The following is a 16757-nucleotide window of genomic DNA, read 5'->3' as shown; positions in this document are numbered from 1 at the left end:
CCACATGTATGGTTGCCATGTGTCCTGCTAAAAAAAGTGATTTTCAAAGCAGAATTCATTGGTTTTTTTTACAAATTCTGTCATTCTATCTCTAGCTTCATTTCTATTTCCAACATCATATTTTCCAACTACTAATCTGCCCTATTTGTTTAAACTTTCATAGTCTAATCTCTAGTAGTTCTCAATGTATGATCAGCAAGTTTACTTAGTTTTAGACTGAAAAAAATAGTGGAATTCTTCATGTTCTTCTTCATTGACTTTAAGGATTGGTGTATAAATTATAATAATAGTTGGTATTATGGAATTCCTTGTAGACATATGGATATTATCTTATCACATACAGAATTGTACTTGAAGATAGATCTTGAAATGTGTTTTTTAATGATGAATGTGACATCATTTCTGTAATACTGAATGACTGTCTGATTTAAATGGCCAATACCAGTCCATTTTTAACTCAGTAATGCTTGGGATATTGAGTTTTATGTATTCCGTTTCAGTTTTGATAACTTCCAATTTTCCTAGAATTGTATTTCCTACAATCCACATTCCAATTATTAATAATAGATGCTCACAGCTATTTCTTCTCATTTTGAGTCTTGACCCATTAGCAATTGAAGGTCCTGATGTATATGCTTCATCCATGTAATTAAGGTAGATTTTAATTTGAGGAGGCAGCTCTTCCCTAGTGGTAATAAGAATGCCTTTTATCCAAGGGGCTCATCTGCAGGCACTGCATCAGACAATGTTCTGCTTCACAAGGTTTCTATTGGTTAATCCCTCAGAAGTGGCCAGCCTACTCCTTCTTCCTGCTTTGTTCTTATTCTGGAAACTCTGCTGAAACCTCCTCATTATGGGTAACTCTGCTGGTATTTGACATTGAATGGTGTGGTAATTTCATAATTTCATGTCAACTCAATAAAGTGTAGGGGTGGAGTCTAGCCTGTCAACCAGGTCACAACCTAAGGTGCCTGCTGATGAGCATGGCCTTCTTCTAAGAAGGGTCTTGGGAACTACCCCCCGCCCCCCACCATTGCATCTACAAGACTCACCCACCGGCTGTAATCTTGCTACATTCGGTGCCATTGCATGTGGCTGTGTGTCTGAAGAGGGACTTATGGCCTAGTTTCATACTTAAGGACTTGAGTTGGACTGAGCAGGGATATTTTCCCGATACACAATTACTTCTTGATATAAAACTCTTCCTACACATATATGAGTGTTACTGGATTTGTTCCTCTTGTCAACCTGGCCTAATACAAGTAACATAGCTTCCAACATCACAGCAACAAGCAAGCCACCATAGTGCAACAAGCTGACAGAGTAATGTAGTACTACTATTACCATCTGATGAATTTAAAGCAACTGTTGCTATGGTTACCAATAACTCTCTATGTGAATGTGATATATCATCATATCAATAAACTAAAAATAATACACCCACTACCTTAACATAACAAAAAGAATAGACATTTTGCAAATAGCTATATTTACATCTTAAACCTACATTTTTGTTTACCTTGTCTATGGCTTTAGGGAAATCTCAACATTTTAAAATGTGATTATATCAGATATGTGACAAAGATAAACATAATGACTTTATATGTTTCATGCAGAAGTAATTAAGTTTAGATTAAAGTCTATAGTAAAGAAAAACTATTTGAATTTTTGGGGAATAAGGCAACAAATTAATCTGTAAAAATTTGTGAAAGAAATATCTCTTGCTGTTTTTACTTTAGTTTTCAGAAAGCAAAAGTTGCTGAAACATTTCCACATTTATTTATATGATAATGGACATTTTCTTAATTCAGTTAATTGATTTTAATGTAATTTATCAATATCTCAATCTCAGTTTATTCATCTATAAAAAGAACACAACTATGAATGTTAAAGTAGTCCTGTAGCATAGTAGTTAGGAGCTGGGCTGAGATCTGCAAGTTCAGCAGTTCGAAACCACTAGGCGCTCCGAGGGAGAAAGATGGGGCTTTTTACTCCTGTAAACATTTACAGTCTCAGAAACTCACAGGAGCAGTTCTAACCTGTTCTATAGGGCTGCTATGATTCAGGATCAACTCAATAGTAGTGCATCAATCGATATCAACTATATATTACTTTATATTATTATATTATATTTATGTACATTAATAACTCACAGATCGATTTAAAATGTGTAATTTTGTATATTAAAGGAAGTATTAAGTAAAAGTTCTTTATAATCACAGTTAATTTTGTACATGTTCTGTATTGATCCCAAGATTCTAAACTTGGCAGATTTCAGCAAAAACATGGTGTATGCTGCAGATGAAATTTTAAAAAATCATTTTATTGGAGGCTCATACAGTTCTTATCACAATCCATACATCCATCCATTGTGTCAAGCACACTTGTACAATTGTTGCCATCATCATTCTCAAAACATTTGCCTTCTACTTGAGCCCTTAATATCAGCTCCTCATTTCCCCCCTCCCTCTCCACTCATCCTTCCCTCCTGAACCCTTCATCATTCATAAATTATTATAGCTTTGTCATAACTTACACTGTCCGATGTCTCCCCCCACCCCCTTCTCTGTTGTCCATCCCCCAGGGAGGAGGTTATACATAGATTCATGTAGTCGGTTCCCCCTTTCCACCCCACATTCCCTCCACCCTCCAGGCAGCACCACGCTCACCACTGGTCCTGAAGGGGTCATCTGTCCTGGATTCCCTGTGTTTCCAGTTGCTATCTGTACCAATGTATATCCTCTGATCTAGCTAGAGATGAAATTTTTTTAAAGTGTATTTTTACATGAAAGAATTTAATTTTTAATGTATTGCATTCAGTATGTTGAGGAAATTTACTAGTTAATATCATAATGAAGTAGAAAATTATATTTGTTCTAAGATATAGATGTCATATTTTGAATATAATAATTTTAGGCTACAACATTCTCAAGTATGTACTCTGATAGAAAATTGTTATAATATAATCATTTTCTTTATAATCTTTCTAGAAAAAATAGGCAGAAACTCTAAAATGTATTCTATTATATAAATTATATTTTAAGATATCCTTTATCACACAGTATCACTGAAACCATCCCAAAACTACTAATTACAGGCAGCAGAACCTGTCTCCAAACATTAGTCTGGGTAAAAGGGCAATCATTGAATCGGTGGAGTTCCGCTGAGTGATGGCAAGGCAGCTCCTGAGGAGCCCAATAACTTCCCCTTAACTCAACATATAAATTGGTACAATATTGGTTTCTGCAGAGAATAGATTATACTCTCTGTTGGTTGTAAAATCTAAATTTGCTTTTAAGTTCCATTCTAGTTGCCAAATAAATTCTGATTCTCTTGAACATATGTTATCTAATAGCTATGGGCTGAAAGAAAGATGCTGTACTGAAAAATTATTTTACAGTTTGTTGTGTGATAGAAACATTTTGTTTGTAAATGTGTCACTTAAAAAAAGAATTTATTCGAAAGGACATATAGAGATGTGTGGATATTATATGAAGACCTTTAATAGCATGACTCTTTCCTGTGGTAGAATTCACACATATATCTGATAACCTTTGAGTTAACCTTGACTCATAGTAATCCTATAGGACAAAACCGAACTGGATTTTTGGGTTTCTGATAAGTGCAGAAAGTCTCATCTTTCTCCCACAGGGCAGCTTATGGGCTTGAACCCTCAACTCATGGTTAGCTGCCCAACTGCAACCCACCATGCTACCAGTGTGAGTGATATATATATAGAGATAGATAGATAGATAGATAGATAGATAGATAGATAGATAGATAGATAGATAGATAGATAGATATAGATAGGTAGATAGAGAGAGAGAGACAGAGAGAGAAATGTCCATATGTGTGTGCCCTGGTGGTTTAGTAGGTCATGTGTTGGGCTGCTAACCACAGGTAAGCAGTTTGAACTCACCAGCCTATCCACAAGAGAGAGACAAACTGTGTGCTCTTTGAAAGATTTACTATGTCACAAACTTTTTGAAGCAGTTCTACTGTGTCATACATGACCACTGTGATTCAGAGGCCCTTTGACAGCTTGGTTTTTTAGTAGAAGACTTTCCTAAACATTTGTGGAAATATGGAATTAAAAGATAATGTAAATTATATGTGTGTCATTTTCATTTATTTGTAGTAAACAAGTCATCTGGAAACAATATACTCCAAAGAACTTAGTGTTCTTCATAATCTTTATGAATTTTAATTTTTTATAGTAAAACATGTCAACTACTCTGTGGTCCCATCCTCATTCATTTTCTTCAAGTCTCATATCTAAATCCTATAATTAAATAAAGGGTTAATTTCTGAACTCTTAAGAAGTAAATATTCCTTATTTTATGTAATCTCTGAACTTGTCTTTTTTACCAACAGATGTCTTCTTGTCCTAAAATACTTTCAAAAATAATTTCTTTTAGAACAGTGGTTCTCAGCCTTTCTAATGCTGCAACCCTTTAATACAGGTCCTCATGTGGTGATCCCCTCAACCATAAAATTATTTTTGTTGCTACTTCATTACTGTAATTTTGCCACTGTTATGAATCGGGCAACCCCTGTAAAAGGGTCATTCCACCCCAAAGGGGTCGCAACCCACAGGTTGAGAACCGCTGTTTCAGAAAGATGAGAACATGACTAGTTACAATGAAGTGCAGGTTAGAAATGTCCCAAATATCCGACTTTTCCAAAATGCTATACTACTCCATTATCCCTGTTATCAGCCACCATGCCTTCCCTGGATGTTTTCTCTCATGACCCAGTATTATGAAATTCACTGCAAAGTCTCATAGAACTCACAAACCATCAAGGGAATGTCTTTCATGGTTGTGGAGGCTGGAAAGTCCCAAATCTGAAGTTTAGACATCCCATGTCCATTCACATTAATTCAGGGTGTTGACTCACCAGGCTCTTGACAATGGTATATTGGGTCAGACAATAAGCCACCTATTCATGTCTCAAGAACTAGACTGCAGGCAGAGGCAACCCATGCAAAGTATACAGAGCAAGAGAGTGAACTTTGCCAGTCACTGAATAGTGTAGCTCAGCACAGGTCAAGATGTCTATTCTAGTGGGCCATCGGTTTCTTCTGAGATCTGTCATTGGCTTCTGATTGATGTTCCTCAATGTGTGACGTAGCACTAACCTTCTGTTCAAGCTTAGTTGGAAATGGGGGAGTCTGACCCAGGTCCAGGGCTTTAATGGAGGTGTGGTTTTTTTGCCTTCTAGTAACAAAATATTGGATAGAGGAAATAATAATCATTTTGGAACATTTTTAGTGGACCAGGTATAGTCTCAACAGTTAGATGATGCCAACTTCTTGTTTTTATCAAGTAAGCTGAAGCAGAGGGTGGGGTTCTTAAATTCTGGTAACAGCTTATTTTAGCAAGGTGTTTGATATCCTCAGACATCAAAGAATGGTGACTAATCTTTAGAACACATCCCCAAGGAAACTAAAGTGGTGACGTAGTAAGGTGGGGACCAAAATGTATGCAATCTTAATCCTCCCTCATTAGCATACCAGTCTTCAAATAGGCCTAGACCCACAGTTCACAATGGAGGAATGTGGATCAAAGGATCATACTATATAACTAACAACACTGCATATGTGTATTAGAAAAACTCACTACTTGCCATTTAAATGATTTTTCTTCACTTATCCCACTTAAACTGAAAGTAGCACAGAGTCAAGATAATGTTCTACATTTTATTGTAAATTTACTCTATGGCCTGTGATACATATGTTTCTTGATGAAAATTAGTACATTGGTTTCTACCAATTTACTTAATAAGTAAATTAAAAGCATCATAAGAAGCACACATTGGATTGGAATGGAATTAAAAATATGAAAATATATGACAGCTACTAAAATGTTGGTGCCATCGACTCAGTTCTGAACCATAGTGGCCTGCTGCCTCCGAGGATGAAACACTGCCTCATCCGCTGCCATCCTCACAGGCCCTCTGACGCTTGAGCCCATTCTGTCAGCTGCTATGTCCAACCATCTGGCTTAAGGCTTCCTCCTTGTCATTGCCCACCTACTTTACCAAGCATGATGCCCTTCCCCAGTGGCGGATCTTTCCTGACAGTATGGCCAAAGGATGTAAGAAGAAGAAGCCTTGCTATCCTTTCCTTTAAGGAACACTTTGGCTGTACTTCTTTCAAGACAGTTTGGTTTGTCCTTCTAGCAGTCCATGGTACTTTCAATATTCTTCTCCAGCACCACAATTCAAATGCATCCATTCTTCTTCAATCTTCCTTATTCAATGTCAGACTTCCATATGTCTAGGGGAAGACAGGAAATAGCCTGGTTTGAGTCAGGCACACCTGAGTCGTCAGCAGCCTTGCTTTCAACACTCTGAAGAGGTCTTGTGCAGCACATGTACCCAATGTAACGTGTCTTTGGTTTCTTGACTGTTTCCATGAGCACTGGTTATGGATCCAAGCAAGACAAATTCCTTGACAATTTCAATTTTTTTTCTCCATTTATTCTGTTGTTAACTATTGGCCCAGTTGTCAGAATTCTGGTCTTCTTGGCAATGAGTTATAATCAATATGGGAAAAGCTGCAAGCATGCACTAATAATTGGAATGTGCATGTATGACTCGTACATATAGGAACGTTTTCAAAAAATGAAATGGAACACATGAATAAGAGTAAGTATTCTAGGTATGAGTAAGCTGAAATAGTATAGGTCATTTCTAATCAAGCAATCCTGTGGACTACTAGGCCAGGGATGACAAACTGAAGAGGACCGACTTGACATTCATCATTCAAAAGAACAGTTCAAGATCAACCCTGAAACACAATGTTGCCAGTAATGGGATAATATCTATATGCTTACAAGGGTGACCAAGTAATATAACTCTTAGGCAAATTTACGTACCAACAACTCATGCAAAAGATGAGGAAATTGAAAATTTTTACTAACTTCTGAAGTCTTCAATTAAGCAAAATGCCATCAGAGGGCATTGATAAATAATGGTAATTGAAATTTGTATGTTAGAAATGGAAAAGGATCCAGGGTTTAGAAATAAGGCATCAGTGATAGAAATGATAAATGGAGATTGAATGAAAGACTTTTTGAAGGTAAATGGTTTATTCTTTACAATACACTTTTCAATCAAATAAATGGCGAATATACACATGGACATCAATGAACAGACTACAAAGACTACAAGTCAACTGTATTTGTGGAAAGATTTGCTAGAATTGCTCAATATCATCCGTCAGAACAAGGCTAGAGTACTATTCTAGAGCAGACCATCCATGGCATATTTGTAAATTCACGTTGAAGGGGAAGGAAAGTGGAACAAGGCTGAGAGAGCTAAAATGGGACCTGGAGAATATTCCATTTGAATTTAGAGACCGTTTCCAAAAAAAAAATCGACACATTTAATACTAAGGACCAAAGGCCAGCCATCTGGAATGACATCAAGGACATAATGCATGAAGAAACAAAAATTCATTTAAAAGACAGGAGAGACCAAAACCAATGTGGGAGAGATTTTGAAATTTGCCCTGAGCATTGAATTGGAAGGAACGAGGAAGTCAAGAACTGAACAGAAGATTTTAAAAGGTGGTTCAAGAAGCAAAGCAAAGTATTGAATGAAATGTGTAAAGACCTGGCATTATAAAACCCAAAGGGAAGAACATGTACACATTTTTCCAAGCCAAAAGAACAAAATTTCAAGCCGAAACATTGAAGGATTCTATGAGCAAAGCAAAAACGGAAAGATTCAGGAAGCATCAAACTTAGATGGAAGGAATATACAATCACTGTATGGAAACAAATTGGTTGACAATCAACCATTTTAGGACACAGTACATGATCAAGAGAGTCTATTGAAGGAAGAAACCCAAGTTTCCCTTCAGGTTCCTGAAATTGATAGGGTGCTATTTGAGATGTTTCACCAAATGGATGCAATGGGGGGGCAATCAGGAGTCTATGTCAAGAAACTTGGAAGAGAGATTCCTGATCAACCTATTGGAAGAGATCCAAATGTGTGCCCATTCCAAAGAAAGGAGACTGAATTGAATGCAGAGATGATGGAACAGTACATAATATCACAAGCAGGTAAAGTTTTGCTCAAGATAATTTTAAAACGAGTGCATCAGAATATGGGAAAGGAACTGCCAGAATCCCAAGCCAGATGCTCAAGAAGATGCTGTGAAACAGATTTCAGATCCATCTTATTTCAAAACACAGACTGCAAGAGAGGTGCTTACCTGTGTTTATCAAATCTATGAACATATTCAGCTGTGTAGATCATAAAAAGCTCTTTATAACACTGCAAAGAATGGGAGTTTCAGAACACTTAGTGGTGCTTCTTTTGAATCTCTCCATTAACCTTGAGATAATGGCCCAAAGAAAATAAGGGGATACGGTGTGATAAAATCAGGAAAAGTATGTACATCAGTGTTGTGTCCTTTCACCATGTTTACTCAATTTGTATGTTGATAACTAATCTGAGAATCTGAACTATATGAAGAAGTTGGAATCAGGATTGGAGGAAGACTCATTAATAACCTTTGCTAAGCAGATGCATTTGCTTGCTGAAAGTGAAGAGAATTTGAAGCATTTACTGATGATCCAAGCCAAAAGCATTCTGTGTGAATTATCAGTGTATATAATTATTTAAAAGATCTTCACAATTCAATCAATGAACAAAATCACGATAAGAGGAGAAAATATGAAGTTGCCAAAAATTTTATTTTACTGGGAGCTCTCTCCTCTTGCTTCTACATTTTCTAGCCGCTTGAAACCGTCTGCACTCTGAAATGTTTCTTCAACTTTGCAAGACTTTACTTACACTATTTGTGCTATGATATGGAAATTGTCTCTAGGACCAACCACAACTTTTATTTGCATCAATTCAATTCTTTTAGGGGTCACAATGTGTGTTTCCTATTTTCTAATGTCTGAAAACATGTTTTATAATTTTTTAAAGCAGTGTACCTGTTGCTTATTGTCTAGAGTCTGTGAAGTCCTAATTATTCGGTCAGGAACAGAAGAGACTACTTGTTGAGAATGATCATTTATATTTATTGTGTTCACATTTAATCAAGGCAAAACATAATTCAAAATTATAATAATATTCTTATTTATGACATTAGATGCTGTTTCTTTAATTTCATATTTTCATTCAATTAGAAAATTGGATGACTTTTTCTCCAAGTATTTTCTCTTGGTATTTATGAAATTTATGTGAACTTCTAATCACATATATGTTGGTGTTTTTATTTTAAAGGATTAATTTTAATAGCAATGTTTAATGTCTAGCTAAAGACCAAAGTTGTCCAAGTGTTTATTATTATTTAAAAATTAAATTTGAGTAAAATATAACTGTATTAAATTGTTAAGAGATGCTAAATGTTAAATGCTACTGGCAGTCATTTTTCATAAAGTACATTGATAAATATACACTTTAATATGAATATATAAGGAGCTCGGGTTTTATTTGTTTTTTAGCCAACTTTTTTTGAGGATAAGATTCTGTATTTTCAGTTAAGATGCTAGGTTGTGCTAGAGTGAGATCGAGTGTAAAATAAAGAAAATTAATCACTCCGAGGTTGTCACAAAAGTAAATAACAACTCCTGCATCTTATTTTTTCTATGTAGACTGGCTAATGCAACAATTTGTAAATCTTTGCCTATGCCTTTAATCCTTTGAGTTTCTTTGACTAACAAGATGTCCTTCAGTAGTTGGGGAGGGTTTTCCTCAACACACTGCTCTTCAATGCGGGCTGAATGCCTCTCTTCTGGGAAATCACAGAGTATACAAGATACACGTTAAGAGCGACATTTAACTTACTGAATTATAACCATCCATTGAATTCTTTGATTTTCTTATTTGCTTTTAACTCCATGAGGCTATGATTGGAGTATCCAATACAGTATCAATTCTATTCTCCAGTACAGAGTAGATTTTTATTACTCTTTAAATGATGGAATAAATTGCTTTTGTATTCTAATTTGCATGGAGGAAATTATTCTAATAAGAATATGAAAGTTAATCTAATGACTGGATGCTGACATTATTTCTGTCTTTTTCCACAGGCTCTTCAGTCTGATTCTACAATGGAAAACCTTCTTTTTTATCTGGTTTTCATTGGCGTCGCAGTGAGGGCGCAGCTCTGTCCAAAGCGCTGTGTCTGTCAGATTTTGTCCCCTAATCTTGCAACCCTTTGTGCCAAGAAAGGGCTTTTATTTGTTCCACCAAACATTGACAGAAGAACTGTGGAACTGCGATTGGCAGACAATTTTGTTACAAATATTAAAAGAAAGGATTTCGCCAATATGACTAGCTTGGTGGACTTGACTCTATCCAGGAATACAATAAGTTTTATTACACCTCATGCTTTTTCTGACTTAAGAAATCTGAGGGCTTTGCATTTGAATAGCAACAGATTGACTAAAATCACGAATGATATGTTCAGCGGGCTTTCCAATCTCCACCATTTGATTCTGAACAACAACCAGCTGACTTTGATTTCTTCGACGGCATTTGATGACGTCTTTGCCCTTGAGGAGCTGGATCTGTCCTATAACAATCTAGAAACAATTCCTTGGGATGCTGTTGAGAAGATGGTTAGCTTGCATACTCTTAGCTTGGATCACAATATGATTGATAACATTCCTAAGGGGACCTTCTCCCACTTGCACAAGATGACTCGGCTAGATGTAACATCAAATAAATTGCAGAAGCTACCACCTGATCCTCTCTTCCAGAGAGCTCAGGTACTAGCAACCTCAGGAATCATAAGCCCATCCACGTTCGCGTTAAGCTTTGGTGGAAATCCTTTGCATTGCAATTGTGAATTACTGTGGTTGAGACGTCTGTCCAGAGAAGATGACCTAGAGACCTGTGCTTCTCCTGCACTATTAACTGGTCGCTATTTCTGGTCAATACCTGAAGAAGAGTTTTTGTGTGAGCCTCCTCTGATTACTCGCCATACACATGAGATGAGAGTTCTGGAAGGTCAAAGAGCAACACTGAGGTGTAAAGCCCGGGGAGATCCTGAGCCTGCAATTCATTGGATTTCTCCAGAAGGGAAGCTTATATCAAATGCAACTAGATCGCTGGTGTATGATAATGGAACCCTTGACATTCTTATAACAACTGTAAAGGATACAGGTGCTTTTACCTGCATTGCTTCTAATCCTGCTGGGGAAGCAACACAAACAATGGATCTTCATATAATTAAACTTCCGCACTTACTAAACAGTACCAACCATATCCATGAGCCTGATCCTGGTTCTTCAGATATCTCAACGTCTACTAAGTCAGGTTCTAATACAAGCAGTAGCAATGGTGATACTAAAATAAGTCAAGACAAAATTGTGGTGGCAGAAGCAACGTCATCTACAGCGCTACTGAAATTTAATTTTCAAAGAAATATCCCTGGGATACGGATGTTTCAAATCCAGTACAATGGTACTTACGATGACACTCTTGTTTACAGGTAAGGCACAAGACACATGTTTGTTTTTATACTTGCTCTCCATGTTAGCATATGAGTTGTTTATGTACGTGCTGATTTTTAAATTTGTACTGCTACGCTGCATTGCACTTAGCACTCTACTTTTAAAAAGTGTATAATGTAAGATTTGTGAGAGGTGAACACATGTGGGGTAATATTTTTAATGGTGTTATTGTTAGATTTCAAATTTATATTTAATATCATGCTTACTTTTCTTCCCCTCATCTAAGAGATGTGACTATCAGAAAACAAGATTGATATATTTAAAAATCCAAAAACATACCAGAACTTACACATCCAAATGGGTGTTCTTTCCTTCAAGGAAGTCATGTTGGGAAGCTATACCATTATCCCAATGACGCTGCCATTGCTCAAAGCATTTTTGGAATTATCTTTAGAACCTTCGTCACACTATTTTGAATATCCTCAATGGTGGCAAATCTTCGTCTTTTGAGGGTGAATTTGAATTTTGGAAACAGCCTAAAGCCATTTGGAGACAAGTCTTGTGAATAAGGTGGGTGAGCAAGATAGACATTGCCATTTTTGGTCAAAATAGGATGTAACTATAAACTAATGAGACTGATGTTCTGCATGATTGAATTATGTGAGTGTGTTGTCTCATGTGCACTGGTTCTTAAGGAAGTTCCAAAGAGAGAATTATATACAAATGTGTATTTTGAGCAGTGAAAGTATCACTGGAGTTGGTTCTATAGTCTCCAGATTAGATTATTGATGAGGGATTTACATATACCTAAAGAATTTCTGGTATGTTTTTCTGAAGTTCAGCCTCATTGATTTATAGTCACATCTTGTCCAAGTTTGAGTTAGAAATATGTTTTTCCTCTTCATATAATTTTACTCATATTATTATCCATAGAAAATGATGCAAAATCACTGATTTGAAATAATTTCTTTTTGCCTTTAAGCTTTTCAGTTATCAGATCAGTTCAGTTCTTTATATTCAGGTGAAGTTTTGAAGATAATTAGATTTATTCTCAGGTACAAGAATGAGCGTATTCTTTAAAAATAAGCATGTGCGGGTAACAAAAATACAAAACTGAATTAGCTAGCTATATGATCAATCCTAGAAAAGATTCTACCTGGCTGTTTTTTAATTTCTTCATTTTTCTAAGGACGAGATTAGACTAAGTGGTGGGTGGCATCCCCCTCACCACTCAAAGTATAGGGATACAGACTACGATGCTTGCAGCTCAACAAAAAGTAGTTTTCTCATGTATTGCCCAACACTTCACTTTAGCTAAAGGCTTTTTAACTGATTACCAATTAAAAAAAATACCATTTCCTTTCACTGCCTTCTTATACTAGGCAGATAGTGCCTAGATACTGTACAGCCTACGTGTTTTAAGCATTAATTCTATGAGATAGGTCAGATTTATTTTCCAAATCCCAAGGGTTTGTCCTATATTGACCATAGATTCTCTGTGACTTGAGTAAGTGGCTTGAACTCTGAACCCTAACTTGTCATCTATAAAATGGTGATAATGCCTATTTTGTAAAGTCCTTGTAAAGACTGAGTTATAATGGATACCATGTGTTTAGTAATGCTTGGCATTATCATGCACTCATTAAATGATAGCCAGTTGAATAGCAAATACTTACTCTATCCTGAAAGTTTCTTAGTGTATCTAGAATATATTGTTTTGGGTAGATAACAGATGAACATTGTCATGTTGTGAAATTTGTGAAACTCACTTTCAGGGGAAAAATATAAATTCAAACTTTTTTCCTCACCAAATTAAATCTTAGTTTACATCTTATTTAATTTACATCTCATTTTACATCTTGTTTTTCCCCAAAGTGATAGAGAAAGTATTGGAAAATAGGCATTGAGAGGCAAATTATTGTAAGATGTAATGAATTCAGAACTGTCTACCATGTCGTATTAAGCCCTGGACACTGTGTTCCAATGGAGGTTTTCATCAGACTCCAGCGGGCATAGGAATACATGCCCTGGTCAGCAACATTAACCTGCTCATGCTTCCTGAACCACGTTGCTCAGCCAGTTTCATCTTCCTCGCATAGATAAGGAACTACTAGAAACCAAGTGTTGAAGGTATAGGAAGGGCACGAGGTCTGTAAATAGCGCACTTTAATCTTACTAATCATCTTAGTTGTTAAAGATCGAGTTAGTGGGTACAAGCCCCAGCTGCTTAGAACTGACTTAGCAAATATATGCTGGGAAAAGCTTTTTCCATTTCAGTTTCTAATGTGATTGTCAGTGTTTTCCCTTCCTTCAAATTGGCTTTTAGTCACAGAGGTGTTGTAAGTGCTAAATGGATTTGTTTAGTAGTCAGATAATGCCACAGTCACACCTTTCAAAAGCAATTTGTCATAAATGATTTTTTAGCAGTGGCTTTTATTAGGAGTTCTGCTTTGCCAAGCAACGTAATTAGTCGGCTTGTCAAGGCATAGTGCAGCACCATTAATATAATGCAGACTCCTACAATGACTTTTTGTCATTTTATCTAGGTAAATAGAAGATTAGATCATTTCCCTACATTTCATATCTGTTATAATGTGCTTATCTTAATAAGCACTGTAATGATACAGAACTGAAGTCATACTGATTCTCTGTGTGTAGTCGGTTTTGCTTTGTTTTAAATATTAACACAAATTCCATTGTCCCCCAGAATGATACCTCCTACGAGCAAAACTTTTCTGGTCAATAACCTGGCTGCTGGAACCATGTACGACTTGTGTGTCTTGGCAATATATGACGATGGCATCACTTCCCTCACGGCCACAAGGGTCGTGGGTTGCATCCAGTTTACGACGGAGCAGGATTATGTCCGCTGCCACTTCATGCAGTCCCAGTTTTTGGGAGGCACCATGATTATTATTATTGGTGGCATCATTGTAGCATCTGTGCTGGTTTTCATCATCATTCTAATGATCCGGTATAAGGTTTGTAACAATAATGGGCAACACAAGGTCACCAAGGTCAGCAATGTTTATTCTCAAACTAATGGAGCCCAAATGCAAGGCTGCAGTGTCACACTGCCCCAATCCATGTCCAAACAAGCGGTGGGGCGTGAAGAAAATGCGCAGTGTTGTAAAGTTGCCAGTGACAGTCTGAGCCAGCCTTCCGACACTTGTTTAAGTCAGGATCCCTCGAGCACTACCTCTGCTTTGCCTCCTACCTGGACTTCAAGCACTTCTGTGTTACAAAAGCAGAAAAGAAAGACTGGCACGAAGCCAACCACCGAACCACAAAATGAAGCTGTCACAAATATTGAGTCCCCAAACACTAACCGGAACAACTCCACTGCATTGCAGTTAGCGAGTCGACCTCCTGATTCTGTGACAGAAGGACCGACGTCCAAAAGAGCACATCATTCAAAGCCAAGTAAGTTTCTCACTTTGCCTGCTGAGAGATCCCGAGCCAGGCGCAGGTATTCCCTGAATGGAGAATTAAAGGAATACTGTGGTAATGTTAACTCACCGGACTCATCTGGACTGGTTGCTAAAAGAAGCATGTCTATGAATGGGATGTTAATTCAGTCCAACAGTTCAGATGGGCATAGTAGAAGAGCAACTCCTATAAATTCGGAGTGTATATTGGAAAGCAGTGTCTAACCTTTTTTTTTTCTTTTGATGAAAAAAAATCATTTTTAAAACTCACATAGGAAATGATACACGGCATAAGCCAGGGTTATATATAAACCTTCTAAAGGTTTGCACACACACACACACACACACACACACACACACACACGCAGAGATACAATGGTCAAGGTGGGGAAAAGCAAGGCACAGCAGCCACAGCAGTGTCTTTCCGTGTGTTAGGACTGGCTTCTGAAAGGTTCTGGGAGACCAGATTGCAAAATGAGAGTTGCTATAGGAAGGGGAAAAAAATCTTGCATAATTTTTCTTCAATTCTGTAAAGGAACACCTTTGGACAATTGGCAGTTTTAAATAAGGAGACTGTATGTTTTCTTTCAATGACAATAATGCTGCCTTTGTTTTAGGCAAATGTTGTAGCAAGCAACTCTGTGTTGCTATGTTATATCAAGTAAAATATTCAATAAGTATACTCAGACAGTGTTACCAGAAATGCCCTTCTAAACATTATCAGTTCAGGTGCCTTAATAATGGCTCTATGCTATTTCTCATCTCTAACACCATTTTTAAATTTTTGTTTCCTTTCCAAGTAGATAGGAGGAGAGAATACAATTTGTTTGGGATCTAGCTGAATATCCAGTTCAGTCACAGATATTTAAGAATTCCATGTATATGGGCATATGAAGGTGTTTTCATTCACTCAATATCTATTAGCTGAATGACTGAGTTTTATATTTTTCTTAATGTAGTTTAAAGAGAGCAAGGAAAAAACACATTTCCCTTGTCAAAGGGATGCTTATTTTTAACAGCAAGTAAAATAAAAGAAAACTTCTAATGGGCTTCAAATTGCATTTATAGGCAATATAAATTCATTGCTCATTAACCAGATAGTGGCTTAGATTTTCCCTTCTGCACTGTTATTCTGAATTTGAATCTTTCTAAGAGTAAATGTTTGTATTGTTTGAACTGAAACTGTGATGCAATTTAATTAGGAATCAACCAGTTCAGTGGAAATACATCATTAAAAATGGATTTAAATTTAGTCAGGCAGTAATATTGCTGCTTGATAATGTGGCGTTCTTGGAAATTCATTTTAATGAAGGACAGGAGATAAATGTTCCTTTTTACTCATGGAAAAATTTGCACCATAGACTCACTTGATGATGTTTTATTAAAGACAAGTAAATGGGTTTATATGAAGTGATGTGTTTTGAGAATAAGGTCCATGTGGTAACCCAGACCTTGTACAAAAGAGTATGAAATTATAGCCAGAGTATAATGAGATGGGAATTTTGTGTATGAAAAGTACTCCCAAGGAGTAAGTTAAAAAGGTTTGCTAATTCCTTCAGATCACTTGAATACTACTTAAGACACAGATGAGGAATGTGTGAATCATTATTTTAATGTCCTCCTGGTAGAAAAACATACAAAAATAACAGTTAATGCAAACTCAAAGGATACACATCACACCATACATGATTTACCATGATGATATTCCAAGTGTAGAAAGTTAAAGCAGCTACAGATTATTTTCAGTGCTAGTTTTGGAAAACACATATTTAATGGGATCACATTATCTTGAGCATTTCCTAAATCTTTCTCTCTTTTTCCCCCTCTTTTTGAAAACTATACCCTTCATATTTTCAAAGTAATAACACTTATTCATTATTTAGGTATATGGTTCCTCTTGTAAAGG

The 16757-nt window shown here is 36.6% G+C and overlaps 1 protein-coding gene across 1 annotated transcript in view; it reads left to right on the top strand.

Moving 5' to 3' along the window:
- The window catches only part of LRFN5 (leucine rich repeat and fibronectin type III domain containing 5), a 334780-nt gene that overhangs the window by 306314 nt on the left and 11709 nt on the right, over positions 1-16757 (top strand). The window contains exons 3-4 of the mRNA XM_004698553.2: positions 10056-11461; positions 14131-14846. Of these exons, the coding sequence (XP_004698610.1) occupies positions 10077-11461; positions 14131-14846 (2101 nt within the window). The 5' untranslated portion in view covers positions 10056-10076. The remainder of the gene's footprint in view (positions 1-10055; positions 11462-14130; positions 14847-16757) is intronic.

Source organism: Echinops telfairi, unplaced genomic scaffold (assembly GCF_000313985.2).
Source record: "Echinops telfairi isolate 266 unplaced genomic scaffold, ASM31398v2 ScPeMD7_18;HRSCAF=68, whole genome shotgun sequence".
Lineage (NCBI taxonomy): Eukaryota > Metazoa > Chordata > Mammalia > Afrosoricida > Tenrecidae > Echinops > Echinops telfairi.
The sequence above is the reverse complement of the archived record's forward strand: the minus strand, read 5'-3'. Positions and strand labels throughout refer to the sequence as shown.